This window comes from Elephantulus edwardii, unplaced genomic scaffold (assembly GCF_000299155.1).
Source record: "Elephantulus edwardii isolate Elephantulus edwardi_28Jun2011 unplaced genomic scaffold, EleEdw1.0 scaffold00089, whole genome shotgun sequence".
Taxonomy (NCBI): Eukaryota; Metazoa; Chordata; class Mammalia; order Macroscelidea; family Macroscelididae; genus Elephantulus; species Elephantulus edwardii.
In genome coordinates, this window is record NW_006399839.1 from 5,237,381 (window position 1) to 5,252,198 (window position 14,818).

The window sequence follows — 14,818 nt, forward strand, 5'->3', positions numbered from 1 at the left end:
CTCTTTAGCAGACTGGCTGGCTCCCTCCCTTCTCCCCGCCTTCCCTCTCGTTCCCTCCCTCCCTGTAGGGAGGCACTTGGCCCGGATCCCCAGGCCCCAGGCAGAGTGCAGGCAGAGGACGCAGGAGGGGTGAGGTCACGTCTCTCCCCAGAGCCCTGCACTGGGGCTTTTCAGAGCCTCCCCAGGAGCCTGCCTGCGGCCAGAGTCCAGACTGCGCTCCCTCTGCCTGCTCCCTGCACCAGCCTCGTCCATGTCTCACTTCAACCCTGGATCTGACTTCAAGAGCGCTCTGGACAGCAGTCCTGAGGCCAACACAGAGGATGAAAAGACTGAGGAGGATGTACCCAAGCCTGATAACTACCTGTGGCTCACGATCATCTCGTGCTTCTGCCCTGCGTACCCCATCAACATTGTGGCTCTGGTCTTCTCCATCATGGTGAGTGGCATGTTAGGGCTGGAAGCAGCCCCGAAGGGGAGGCAGAGAACAAGTGCTCTCCGTGCCCATTTCTACACCCAGCCCAGGGGCTCATCCTCCAAGCTGCTGCCTCCCCATCCTCAGCCGCCCAGGTCCCTGGCCTCTCCAGGCCACTGTCCCACTTCCCTCTAGTGTCCCTGGGTGCGCTCTCTCCAAACAAGTTCTTCCCCAGAATTTGTGACCTCTTCCCCTGCCCCCTCCAGGTTTCCCAGGCACTATTCGGGTTCTCCAAAACCTGCTTTTCCAGAGCCCTGGAGCTTCTCTCTAGGACCTGCTCTTCCCACTTTCCTGTGTGCTGGGTGGTATCTGCACGTCTCACATATATAGTCTTCCCTGGCCTCTATCACACTCGGAAAATTCCCAGGCTGTCCTCCTTGGTCCCATGCTTTGGCTCCTTCTCTCTGGGAAGCAACAACAGTTGTCCTTCCCCACTTTTTCCTATGACTAGTGTCCACTCCTTGCCTCTCTGAGGCGCCTAGAGCTGACTCACCCTTGCTCTCTCCAGGGCCCCCTCCCCTACTAAGTGAGCGTTCACCCTAACTAGTTCTCTTAATCTTTCCACCCCAGTTCCTTCCCATTTGCCTCACATATCCTATCCTAAACTCTCCTGAGAGCTTTAAGAGGTGGCCCCCCCCTCCGCACCTCCAGAATCCCACCCTCTGCACCATTCCCTGCACTGTGCACGTGCCAGCCTCCGATGCTGCCTTCAGTCTACCCTTCCAACACAGCAACACACCATGAACCCCACAGGGATGGGATGAGCGCCCTGAAGGCCTCCCCTTATTGACTGGAGCAGCTGGCCCAGCTGGCCCAGGGGTGGTGGCAGGGTGAGTCCTGGGCCAGGACTGTCCCGTCCTGGGACAACCCCTATCGTGTGCTCCCTCCTGCCTCGGCTGCAGCTCCGTGAGGGAACTCCTTAGTCACAGACAGGGAAGGTGGTCTGGATGCAGCTCACTAAAGATCTCAAGCCCCGCCCCACCAACAGCTGCCCACATCTGCCATCCATGGGTCCCCAAATGCTGCCGGCAGGCTGTGCCTGCACCAATGGTTGGTGAAGTACAAGAGCACAGTCACTGACGTTCCTATTAACCTGAGTTCAAATCCCAGTTGTACCACATGTATGATCGCTGTATGATCTGTAGCTGGCCACTGCATCTCTCTGAACCTCTCAGTATCTTTTTCTATGAAAGGGAAGAATAACATCCCCTATTTCTTGGCACTATTGTGAACATTAATGAGGTCACTGCTGTAGAGAGCTGAGAACTTGACACTTCTTGAGGCCTTCTCTGGACACTGTTTAAAACCCAAACCCCCACAGGGCCTATCCTCTTCCCTATCTTCTGTCCACGGCACCTCTTCCATCTAGCATACATCTATTTTATCTATCAATGTTTATCATCTGTGTTACCTTATTAGAATGTAAGCTCTCTGAGGGCAGAGCGATTTGTCAGTGCCATTTGTTGTGAATCCTCAGCATCTCGTGCAGAACCTGGCACTGGCTCGGTGAATCTCATAACATGAATGAATGGTGTCGAGGGCTGGTGGCATCTGCTCTGTTCTTGCTGTTGCTCCCCATACTGGAGTCCTGGAAATCCAGGCATCAGGTTCCTCAGAGCCAACCTGCCAACTTCCTCCTATCCTTCCACTCCCCAGATATCCGGCCTGGAGTTTTGTTGTTGTTTCCCCAGAGAGGCTGAGAGTGGATGCGGCAGCCAGATTCTCTGGGCAGCAGCAGACTCTCAAGCTGGCATGGGTGCCCGCACTCCATCCTGCTTCATGAATTAGGCGGCCAATCCTCCCCAGCTCTGACCCACGGTCATTTAGGAAAAATGCCTGCAAAGCCTTTCCCCCACTGATGTGGACCAGCTAAGACTTCAGCTGGTGCTGACAGGCTGTATACTAACGATGCTTGGTGTGTCCTGAGGGGTGAAGCTCGTGCTCGATTTGAATTGGTTTCTTTATTGTTGTTAACAATCTATGCTCAAAGTATGAACAACAGACCTGAACCTTGCCCTCTCCTGCCTCAGCTCACTGTCACTGTGTCAATCCACCTTTCTGAAGGTCTTCCTCTCCCTGACCTTCCACCTTTCCCAGCATGAAGTCATTCTCCAAGGGCTGACCCCTCCTGACAACATGCCCAAAATACGTGAGACAGAGTTTCACCATCCTTGCCTCTAATAAGCATTCTGCTTGTACTTCCTCTGAGACAGCCTTGTTTGTTCTTTGGACAGCCTATAGAATAGTCGGTAGATACTCTTCACCCATATCACAATTCCAAGGTCAGATTCTGTCATCCTTACTAATTGTCCAATATTCAGATGCACCAAAAGCACCTGAAAACCCCACGGCTTGGATCACATGCATCTTGGTCCTCCCTTTATCCTCCAGTCTCTCCCCTTCTAAGCCTTTTCCCATTTTCTAGACAGAAAGACCATTATGTTGTTAGAACACAGACCCTAGAATCAGAAGGCAAGTTATTAGCACTTTTATAAAGCCTTGGTTTCTTCATCTGTGAAATGGGAATATGAAAAGTGTTTGGAGTCAACTTGTTTTAAGGGTAGAACAAAATTAAGCGTATCACTCCAGCACTGTGGTGGTTATGAAAAGGTGCCATCTAGTCAGATACAACTCACAGGGACCTGACGAAGAACAGCGCTGAACTCCATCCAATCCTGCCCCATCCTCATCATCCTGATACAATTGAGCCCATCATTGCAGTCACTCAATTCATCTTTTTGAAGGTCTTCATCTTTTCACTGACCCTCCGATTTTCCAAGCCTGAAGTACGTGAGATAAAGTTTCATCGCCCACGCCTCTAAGGAGCACTGTGGTAGTGGCAGAAAAGAGCAGTAATTCTCAATAGAAGGATAGATTGGAGCCTGGAGACATGTGTCACACATGAAAACAAAGACAAATCACAAAAATGAACCCCCTCCCCACCACACTCCATCTAAGGTATCAGAAAGGGTTCTACTGAGAAAGTACTGGTCTGGGCTATCAAGATCCCAGAGCCCAGAGATTTGACCACCAGGATCTCAGAGCCCAAAAGACAAGGAAGGCACGCAGACTACAAGCAGATGTGTTTGTCTTGGAGGTGTCTGATGAGATTCCATCCTAGCTGTTTTTGTATCACAACCTGTAATGAGTGTTCATTCAGGCACAAGTACTAAGAGATTTCTGTTGGGGATGGTACCATCCTCCAAGGAGGCATTTGCCAATGTGAGAGAGCATCTCTAGTGTTACTGGAAGTTTGTAAGAAGGGCCAAAGATCCTACTGTCCTACAATGCTGGGGACCATCCTCCAACTACAAACTGTCTTATTTCAAATACACTGATAATGTCATGAAGCATAGGTGTACCAGCACACACTTGAAGTTCTCTAAGAGTCAGAAATGATTCCATGGCAACTAACAACCAATACCAAGAATCAAAACTCAAATGCACTGCTATTCAGTGGATTCTGACTCATAATGACCCGCCATTAGGTTTTGAAGGTAGTAAATCTCAATGGGAAGAGGCTGTCCATATTCCCCTCATTGAGCTGATCGTGGATTCGAACCACTGGAGAAGCAGAGCCTTTGAATGAGCATGCAATCCACTATGGACTACACTCCCAGAGCTCCTTCCAAGGCCCATAGCAACGCTGTAAGATAATACAAATTACTAAAAACATGATGGGGTCACTATGAATTGCAGGTGACTCGACACCAGAAAACAACAACAACAACAACATGGAAAATATTGGTAAGGCTCAAAATAATTGGTTCCCAGAACAATATAAGGAGCCTGCAATCTCAAATCAATCAATACTTTTTTATTTATTAAACCAAGAAGACTGAGAAAGACTCCTATAAAAATACAAAGCTGGAGAAGGGAATGAAGAATAAGAAAATTGTCTGGGAAAAAATACACATTGGGGAAGAGCATTTAATGTGGGTTCCTTCCTATCACCCCATGCAGAACCTGGGGAATCTTAGGAGATGTCAGGAAGCACCTTACAGATCAGATCCGACACAACGTGACCTGTTGTACTAGAACCCTGGAGTGTCAGGTGCAGCCAGTGGTGAAGACCGAGAAGCTTTTTTTGCTTCTCTGTGTATGAAAGTTAACATCACAATAACAGATAAATGTCTAAAGTTGTCAGGGATTTAATTTCCCTTGGATCGATAATAACAACCTATGAAGCAGAAGTCAAGAAATCAAGCAATGCTTCCCAATGAATCTGTAGCAAAGGATCAATCTCTTTAAAGTGTTAATGAGCAAGGCTGTCACTCTGCGGACTAAGGTGTGCCTGATCCATGCCGTGGTATATTCCATCACCTCATATACATATGAAAGTTGGGCAATGAATAGGACAACTAAAGAACTGATGCCTTGGAATCATGGTTCTGATGAAGAACACTGACCAAAAAAAGCCAACAAATCCATTTTGGAAGAAGAGTAGAGAGAATGCTCCTTAGAAGTGAGGATAGTGAACAATCATCTCACACTCTTTGGGCTTGTTATCAGGAGGGGTCAGTTCCTGGAAAAAGGCATTTTGCTTGGTAGAGGGTCAGTGGAAAAAAGAGGAGGATCCTCAGAAAGATGGACTGACACAGTGACTACAGCAATGGGTGTCAGCACAGCAGAGTTGTGAGCATGACACACGGTTCCATTAAAGGGTCACTGAGGCAGAGGGACCTCGCTGTCACCAAGCAACAATATGAGGGAAAGTTGATGCATCAAACGTGAACTTATGTGTATTTATATACTCGATTTCAGAGACACAAATTATAAGAATCCATCCCCACCCTCATCCCCAAAACCAGGCCACTGCAAAGGTGTCTGGTGGTGTGGTAGTTAAGTATTGGGCTGCTGCTCCCTTCTGCACTCTCATGTGAACTTGAAAATGGCACCCTCTGCCATGACCCTTCAGTCAAACAGCTGCATCCAGGACACAGCATGGTAGAATTGTGCAGGGCAATCCTCTCTTATACAGCCTCTATTCTAGGCTGTTGTTGGTGCCCAACTCATGACCACCATATACACAATGAAATGTGGACCACTGAGCGCCACAGTTTTCATGAGCTGATTTGCAGAAGTAGATTGCCATGTCTTTTCTCCTTGTCTATCTTGGTGTAAAAAACTCCAAGCTTCTATGGACCACGCCTGAAGTAGGTGGTGGCTACTACACTGGAAATGCACTGGTTGGAATCAAACCCAGGTCTCCCACAGGGAAGGTGAGAATTCTATCACTGGACCATTTCCATTTGGGGTCTATTTATTCAGTCTAAATAGAATTCCTAAAACAACTATGAGGTTTCATCTCACCCCACTGAGAATAGTAAAGTTTAAAAGAACAGCAAGCAACAAATGTTGGCAAGGTTGTGGAGAAAACTGGAACCCCTATTCACTGTTTTGGGGAATGTAAAATGGTGCAACCACTATGGAAGGCAGTATGGCACTTTCTCAAAAAGACGCAGATAGAAATACCATTTGACCCAGCAATAGCACTACTGGGAATATACCCTAAAGAAACCAGAACTGCCACCTAAGAAGACACATGCACACCTATGTTTATTGCTGTTTTGTTCACAATGGCAAAGAGTTAGAAACAACTTAAGTGCCCATCAACAAACAAATGGGTAGAGAAGCTGTGGTATATTCACACAACGGAATATTATGCAGCATTGGAAAACAAAGAACTCATGAAATATACAAAATGGAAGACCATGGAGGACACTATGCTGAATGATATATCTCAGTCACAAAAAAGACAAATATTGCATAATGCCACTGTTATAAAACAGGACTGACATGGGGGGTTGGGGGAAATTAAGAAAAGGAGATGTACATGGCATTGAAACAGATGAGAGAGAGAACTGCATAAAAGAAATATATAATTAGGTATTACTGGCATGACAAGGGTCCAGAATAAGAGCTGCACAGTAGAGTAGTCCTGAGGTGGGGGAGAATGTATAAGAATGAAAGAATTTTTTTTTCCAAAGAAAAAAGCAAACTGGGTGAGGCAGGGAGGAAAATGTGCGACAATGAAAGAGTGGAAATCCAAGTTCTTTACAAACTTTCATTAAAATCTCAATTAAAAAAATAAAAGGAATTCCTAAATTCTTCTAGTATGGCTCTTAGTGAGGCAAATGAATGGTTATCCATTCAACAAGTATTTATTGAGCATCTATTATGTGTTAAAGGAGCCCGGGTGGTGATGTAAGAGGTTAAGTGCTAGGCTGAGAACCAAAAGGTTGGGGGTTTGAACTCAATAGCTGCTCACTGGGAAAAACCATGAGCAGCTTGCCCTCAGTAAAACTACCCTCAGAAGCCCATTGGAGGTTTGCCTTGGGAAGAAATTAGCTTAACAGCAGTGGGCTTTTTGAGGTTGTTAGGTGGCAAGTTCTGAGCCAGGCCTGGAACACTTCTTTATCTCTACTGAGAGGTAAATAACAAAGGCAAGATCTCATCTCTCCTGGATCTGGTTCCAAGCAAGTTGCTGGAATGCTGACAAATTCAGGGAGAGCTCCATTTGTTTCTGTGGTGGCGACAGGTCTATCCCTGGAGACTCTGAGTGGAGTCCCTGCTGAGCTTCCATTCTTAATGCTTTCCATGAGTCATTTGAAAGGCTGAACTGATTACACTGTGCGTGGGTACAAAATAGCCAATGGCTTTTGACTGGGTGTTTACAAGACTTTTTAAATCAGAACTGACAGAACCTGTCAAAGACCAACCACTCAGGTTCAAGTGCTTTTGTGCTATTTGCTATGTGAGTGACTTCATCTGAGTCTCTAAGCCTTTCTGAGGTTTGGTTTCTTCATCTGTGAAATGGGTGTTGTGCTAAGTACTGGTGTGGAGATTAGGTTAGTGTTGAAAGTGTTCACTGCCTAGAACACAGCAGAACTCAGCATGCACTGATGATGATGATGGTGGCAATGATGATGTCAGCATTGTACATTTTGAGAATACAAACCATTCGTTTTCTAGTAGCCGTTTTCTGCTTTTATTGAGAATAGAAAATTTAAAGGGAAAAGAAGCAATAACCAACAAATATGTAGCCTAAAGGTAAGTATATTAATGCTAAAGTTATGAATCAGGGTGAAGTCTCTCTCAGGGAGGAGTGATAGGAAATGGCAAAGGACACACTGACAAAGATGATTAATCAGAACTGGCTTTGACAAGCACTGTGGCATTTGGACAAGAACAAACTGGGAGGAGGGTAGAGAGAATAGTGCAACAATGAATGAATGGAAACCCAAAATCTCTGTAAATGTTTATGAAAATTATTAATAAAATATAATTATAGAGAAAAAAATAGAAGAAAAAAAATAAACTGATAACATTGCTCTTTAGCACTTTGGAGAGGCCCTTGACAGTAGATTTTTCCCAGTGTAACATGTATTTTGATTCTTGGCTGCTCTGATCTTGTGTGTTGATTGTTAATCAAAATAAAACTTATCCTTAACAAAAATAAATAAATAAATGAGGACGTCTAACTGAGAATGGAGTGTTGAACATATCTGTTTTTCCTCTATTCTTAAACTTCCTAAAATAACACTAAGTGAATAAGAAAAGGAAATTAGTAGCCAATGACAAGAGAGCTCTGGTGGCTCAGTGATAAGGAATTGCACTGCTAACCCAAAAGCACACGGTTCAAATCCACCAGCTACTCTGTGTGAGAAAGATGGGCAATCTCCTCTTATGTGATTTATTGCCTCTGACAACTTTTTTTTCATTTTTATTATTAAATGTTATTAGTTTCAATGAACATTCACAGGGATTCTGGGCTTTCACTCCTTCATTGCCGCACCATTCTCTCCACCCTCCTCCCCAGTTTGTTCTTCTTCCCCGCCACCCGAATGTCTGTTTTAATTGTCCAATTGCCACAGTGCTTGTGCCTCTGACAACTTGCTGGAAGGTCACCTATGGGTTGGTTGTGACTCTTTGGTACAAAACAACAACCCAATGACAACAAGGATAGAAGATCAGAGAGACTACAAAACCTTAAAAAAAAAACCAAAAACCAAGGAAATGGATGCTTGAGGATTGACCACTAGTACTGAGTAGACAGCACTGAGATCTATACTCTGCTGAGAAAATAATCAACAAGAAGAAAGACAGTTTGCTCTGTCTGATTCCAGAAAAGCTCAAGAATTTGAGGAACCCACTGAAAGTATAGATATTAGAAGTATCTTCTTTGAAGGCAGGAATGAAAGGTAGGGCTGGAGAGAAGGAGCCTTTCAGAAGAAGCCCTTGGACTCCTTGGCTGTCTACTATTATACATAGCCAGGCACAACTCCCTCACCTATGCAGGCAGACGATGGAAGTTTGCTATCTGCTAATAGTAAACAGAAAGGGTCTAGATACCAGGCCAAAGTGAGAACAGAGTCACAGAGGCATAACAAGAGGATCAGTGTAAAGTCTGTGTATTAAGCAGCGAAGCCTCAATTCCTGCTTCTATTTGACTCTCTAACTCTGGCATCTAGGAAGAGATGGAGGATTTCACTCCAAGAACTGGACCAGCCCAAGAAAAGGGACTGGAGAGTCAACAAATGCAAGCATTCTCTAGTTAACCCAAGGAATACTTGAATCCCCACTCAAATGGCCATGAGCTAACAGGCCCTGGCCTCACACAGAAAGCATCCAAGCAGTTTTCAGTGTCTCACTTTTAAACATGAAGTGGCAGCCAAAGATCACCAGACATCTGAGCCTGCCGATGAAATAACAGACAAAAACAAACCACAGGAGAAAGAAAGCGTCAGGAAATAAAGTGAGAGGAGGGAGAAAATTAAAAAAAATAAAATAAAATAAATTTAAAAGATAGCCCAAAAACCCAAAAAAGCAAAGCCAGAGAATTTGAGAATCATTACAAAAAGCAAAATATCTAGCCAATAGTTCAAGGAGGGAGAAAATGGAAGGAAGGAACAAATGAATGAATATGAGAAAAAATCCTAGCCCTGAGCTCTGATGGCTTGGTGGTAAGGAATCGTGCTGCTTACTGAGAACAACACTGTTCAAATCCACCAGCTGCTGCACATGAGAAAGACAGGCAATCTCCTCCCAGGTGATTTACTGACTCTGAAAACCTGCGACAGGGTCAGCCATGAGTCAGTTCAGACTTGACTGCACATAACAATGGTGAGCACATAAAGTTCTAGATTAAAAGAGTCCTTTCAATATCCAGTAAAATTGGTGAAACAAAACCTGTGGTAAAGTACATTATTGTGCAAGTTCAGCAACTTAGAGAGAAAATATCTCTCTCAAAAGTTTCTAAAGAAAAGAAATTCAGCTTTTCTCAGAAAACTAAAAAAGACTGTTCTTACCTCAAACAAAGAGACATGGAATCTAGAAAAAGGAAGCTAAGCCAGAAACAAGCCAGACAGAAATCCTCCTCGAGCAAGGCAACTGAGTTCATGGCCCACAGAAGATGCAGCCAATAACGGCTGATTGGTTGGAAGCCATTGCCACAATCCATTATCTGGCCATGGGCTGGCACAGGAAGCCACAGACCTATCCAAAATCTGACCACACTGGCTTCTGGAAGACGGGCTCAATGGTCAGAAAGACAGTGAAGACCCACAAATGCAAGACAAACCAAACTGACATCCTTTCTACCTCAACCAGCCTCCATCAGGGAAAGCACACTATTCATTCATCAAAATTAGGTTTCAAATGGACTTCCGTTGGTCTTAGAGCTAACTTTTGTGGTCTGGGTTGGTTTTTTTATTATTATTTGTTTGGCATTTTTTTCCCTTAAGTCTGGGAAGAACTTAGGAAAAAACATTCTGTAAGTACCCTAGAGGACTTACCGCCATCTCTCTGTGAGCTGGGGCTCGGACACTGCACCCGTGTGTTAGGTCCCTCCCTCAGTGGGACTGATTTCCTTCAAAGCTCTCTGGCTCTCTCCACTTGCCTGTCAGCTGAGAAATGAGATATTATTGTAATATATAATATTTGGACTGCTTTATTTCTTATAAACTTCTACCCTTGAATATACATACATACATACATATGTGTGTGTGTGTGTGTGTGTGTGTGTGTGTGTGTGTTTCAAGGAGGGACCAGTCCTTGGAGAGGGATATCATGCTTGGGAGGGTGGAGGGACAGCGCAGGAGGGGAAGGCCCTCTATGAGGTGGATTGATTCAGTGACTGGGGCAATAGGGATGGGTGTGTCAGAGACGGTGCGACTGGCACAGGACAGAGCAGACTTTAGGGATGTTGTACATAGGGTCGCTATGAGTCGCAAGCGACTCGATGGCACATAACAACAACAACCCTTGAAGCTCTGAAGAGAACTTAGATAGTTCTAGGTCATAGGAGCTTTCCTGAAGTGAAGTGGTGCTTTAAAGTTGTTTTAGGGACCCAGACCTTCAGCATGATGGACTGACAGTGTGACTGTAACTACGGGCTCATGCATGTCAGAGATGGTGAAGATGGCTCAGGACAGGGCAAGGTTCAGAGCTGCTGTTCAGGAGGTCACTATTAGTCGTAGTCAACTTGATGGCACCTAACAACAAGTAACACAGCATTAACAGATACACTTATCCCCTAACAGCCCCTGTCTCCCTCACTATATGGGGGAGAGGCTCACTGACAGTTTTCATTTGGAAATCTAGAATTTAAATTGCTTTACAGTTCTCTCTGTCCTAAATCGTTACAAGTACAGACCACGTCTATTTCAAAGTATCAATCTGGTGGCCTACTGGTAAGAAGCTGTGCTGCAATCCCAAAGGCACTTCAAATCCAGCAGCTGCTCCAGGAGGAGGATGGGCATTCTCCTTCCGTGCAATGTTCTGCCTCTGAAAACTCACTCAGCTATGAGTCGGTTCTGACTTGATGGCACACAGTGACAACACATCTGCATGTCCTTATCAATTCAACTCACTGCCACTGAGTCAGAACCAACTCACTGCTGAACCTCCAGAGAGTTTCCAGAGGTTGTAAATCTCATGGAAGGGGAATGCCTATCTTGGATTGGAACTGCCTGCCTTTGGACTGGCAGTCCAATTCCTTACCCATTAGGCCACTAGAGCTCTCTATAACATAATATAGGTGAAGAGAGAGAGAGAACAAATTGGCTACAAATGGATGATTGCTCAGGCTGGACTACTGGAATGTGGGAACAAGGCCTAAGGATAGTGTCTGGCACACGAGAACTCAGTAACTGTGATGAAGAGATGGATCATACAGACAGTGGGTTTACAGAGCTAAGGATAGATGGATCATGCCTACAGGACACACGGAGAGGAAGACAACAAATAATACAAACAGGGCCCCTGTCTTTAGAAGTTTAGTTTTGTGGACCAACACCAAAACCAAACCCCTCATCGTCAACGAGGTTTCAACTCAACAATCACAGACGACAGAGTAGAACTACTCCGTAGGATTTACAAAGCTGTAAATAAAGTGAGCAGACTGCCTTATCATCCTCTCACAGACAAGCTGCTGGCTTGAACTGCCGAACTTCTGGTTAGCACCCCACTGCTTAGCCCTCTGTGCCACCAGGGGCTTTCTGAAATAGTAAACTGAGATCACTGCCACTTAGTGGCCGACTCACAGAAACCCACCAAGTTTCTCCCTCAGAGGAGCTGGTGGATATGAACCCCTGACCTTTCTATTAGCATCATCATATATTATACACTGTGTCACTAGGACTCCTTTAAAATAGTAGGAAGATACAATTCATTGTGCATGCCTTAAACACTGGGCTGGGTGTCATATGTGCTTTTAATCTACAACAAATAGCGGCTCCTATTAGCAATACTGCAGTTAATGTTATCTCCGTTAAGAAAGCTGGAACTCAACGTGGTGAAGTGCTCTGTGTAAGGTCCCATGGCTGCTTGGAGCCAGGTCTCTTTGCCATCCGAGTCTGTGCTGCTCTCCGCCACCCTTGTCTACCTGGTGAATATTCCACTCTTTTCAAAGGTTAGCAAGAAAACCGCCTTCTCCATCTTGCCTTCCTTTCTTGATGGTTCTCACATCATCCTCTGAGCAGCATCCCACTGTACTCTGAATCATTGCTCTCAGAATACTGATTTGTGTAGGGGAGTCCCTTGAGATTGCCTTGTTCGGCAACTAAGCACATGGCTGGCATGTAACAAATGTTTAATGACTAAATGAACAAATGAATGATTATGGCTTCAGAGGCCTAAACCCACCAATTCCTTCATTTCTAAGGAGATAAAGAGCTTCCGTTCCCCAGCTGTGTTCTTCATTTCTGCCACAACATATTTGGACAACAAGATCCAGGCTAATGCCAAAGGTTGCTGAGAAGTGGCCAAGGCTTGAGTCCCAAGAATAATTTCCCAGGCTGGCCTGAGCTCATCAACCTCCTCACCTTGCAGATCAAGGGATGCACATTTATTTGGAAAATGCTCTTCATTCTTAAGTCACTAGTCCTGAGAACAACACTCTTGGAGTCAAGCCCCTTGCCCAGAATGAGGGTGTTCAGAATAAACACAACCCCTAGTTCTGCATATTCCAGAATTATGCCTGGGTTTCCAAAATTGAGCTTCTCAGACAACTGGTTCTGTGTGATGTTAACAAATTTTACAAAAACAACTGAGAAAGCAGATGTTAGTTAAGCAAAGGTGAACTGGTTCCTTTGGTAACCTGGTGGCCTTTGGTAAACCCGTGTCTTTGGACTCTAAAATGAAACAGCAGAGCATACAGCCTTGTTGAATCACGATTCCCAGGATCCTCTGGTGCCAAGGCTAGTAGCCCATGGTACACACTTTGAAAAATACTGTTTTTAATGACACATTTGTTCTCACACATCATCAGGAGAGCTACATTGATAATGGAGTCCTGGGGGGAGTTCCACCTTGAGGAATCTTGCCTTGTAGACCTCTCAACTCACTTCGCTCCCAACACAGAGGTTTTTAATGGTTCTCATTAATCAAACTTTCAGTGATTTTTCCTCCAGCCTCATTCTGTTTTTCCATCCAATAGGTACAATTAGGGCCCTTGTCTGTCCATTTTCTCTATTCTACCTTTCTTCTTTATTTTCCAAACTGAAAGAACTCTCTTAGAAATTCCTTCTTCAATCCACCAGATGCTCTGCCGGGGAAGGAGGGACAATCTCCTCCTGTACCAGTCAGATCTGATTTGACGGTACACGCACACAAAAATAATAAAATTAAAAAAAAAAGAAATTCCTTCTTCTGATAACTTTGCTACTTGTTCTGAATAATTCTGACAGTAGTGAGGCATTTCTACTATTGCTGCTGCTACTACTACTACTATTACTATCATCATCATCATCATTACATTTCTACGGCTCTCTAGCTTGCAAAATTTTTATATTGACAGTTTTCCCTCATTCCTCACAAAAGCAGGCAGGAATGTGGCTTTGCCCACTTATCCATGAGGAAACTGAGGTTCAAGAAGGTGGCATAAAGGAACAAAATCAAAGATGACAGTTCTTTGCCACACGGAGTTTACAGGCTAGCTTCCTGACACATGACAGCTAGGTGACTATGCCTTATCTGAATTTTACTCTCATCGTGATCTTGTGATGGGAACACAGCTTTGATGTTCAGAAAGCTTTCTTTTTTTTCATAGTTTTGTCCTGTCAATATAAGATAAACCCAGTGAAATCCTCAACCAAAGCCAGTAGAATTCTACTCTAGCTTGTTGGCTCCAATTGTAGGCAAAAGGACAATTCTCACTTGTCCTAGAGGACATTTATACAGGCTGACAGTCCAAAAAGCCAAGGAGGAGGCAGACAGGCATGCATAAATTAATGGTGGTTCTTTTCAGGCATCATTGAGTCAGTTCTGACTCAGAGTAACCCTCTATGACACACTCCCAAGTCTTGTGCCATCCTCACAATCGCTGCCATGTTTACGCCCATTGCTGCAGCCTCTGTGTCACCCGTCTTGAGGATAAGTCCCTCTTTTCTGCTGATCTTCTACTTTACCAAGAAGGTGCCCTTCTCCAGGAACTGGTCTCTCTGGGGAACACATCCACAGTATATGAGAAAACATCTCACCACCTTCACATCTAAACAGCATTCTGGATGCACTTGTGCCAAGACAGGCTTGTCTGTTCTTCTTGGAGTCCACAATATATACAATATTCTTTGCCAACGTTGTCATTTAAAAGCATTGATTCCTCTTTTGTTTCCTTTATTCACTGTGAAGCTTTTGCACGCGTGTAAAGTGATTAAACAACAACAACAACAAAAAAACCAAAACAACCAAACCCACCTATCTTGAGTCAGGGGTACCTTAGTCCCCAGGGTGACATCTTTGCTCTTTAAGACTTTAAAGAGGTCTAAGGCAGAGATTTTGGCAGAAATTTGCACAAAGCAATATGTTGTTTGCTTTGCTGACTGCAGCTTTCCATTGGTGGTT

At 44.6% G+C, this 14,818-nt stretch overlaps 1 protein-coding gene across 1 annotated transcript in view; it reads left to right on the forward strand.

Moving 5' to 3' along the window:
• The first annotated feature begins 250 nt into the window (after positions 1–250).
• The window catches only part of LOC102860525, a 69,827-nt gene continuing 55,259 nt past the window's right edge, over positions 251–14,818 (forward strand). The window contains exon 1 of the mRNA XM_006890497.1: positions 251–436. Coding sequence (XP_006890559.1) covers positions 251–436 — 186 coding nt within the window. The remainder of the gene's footprint in view (positions 437–14,818) is intronic.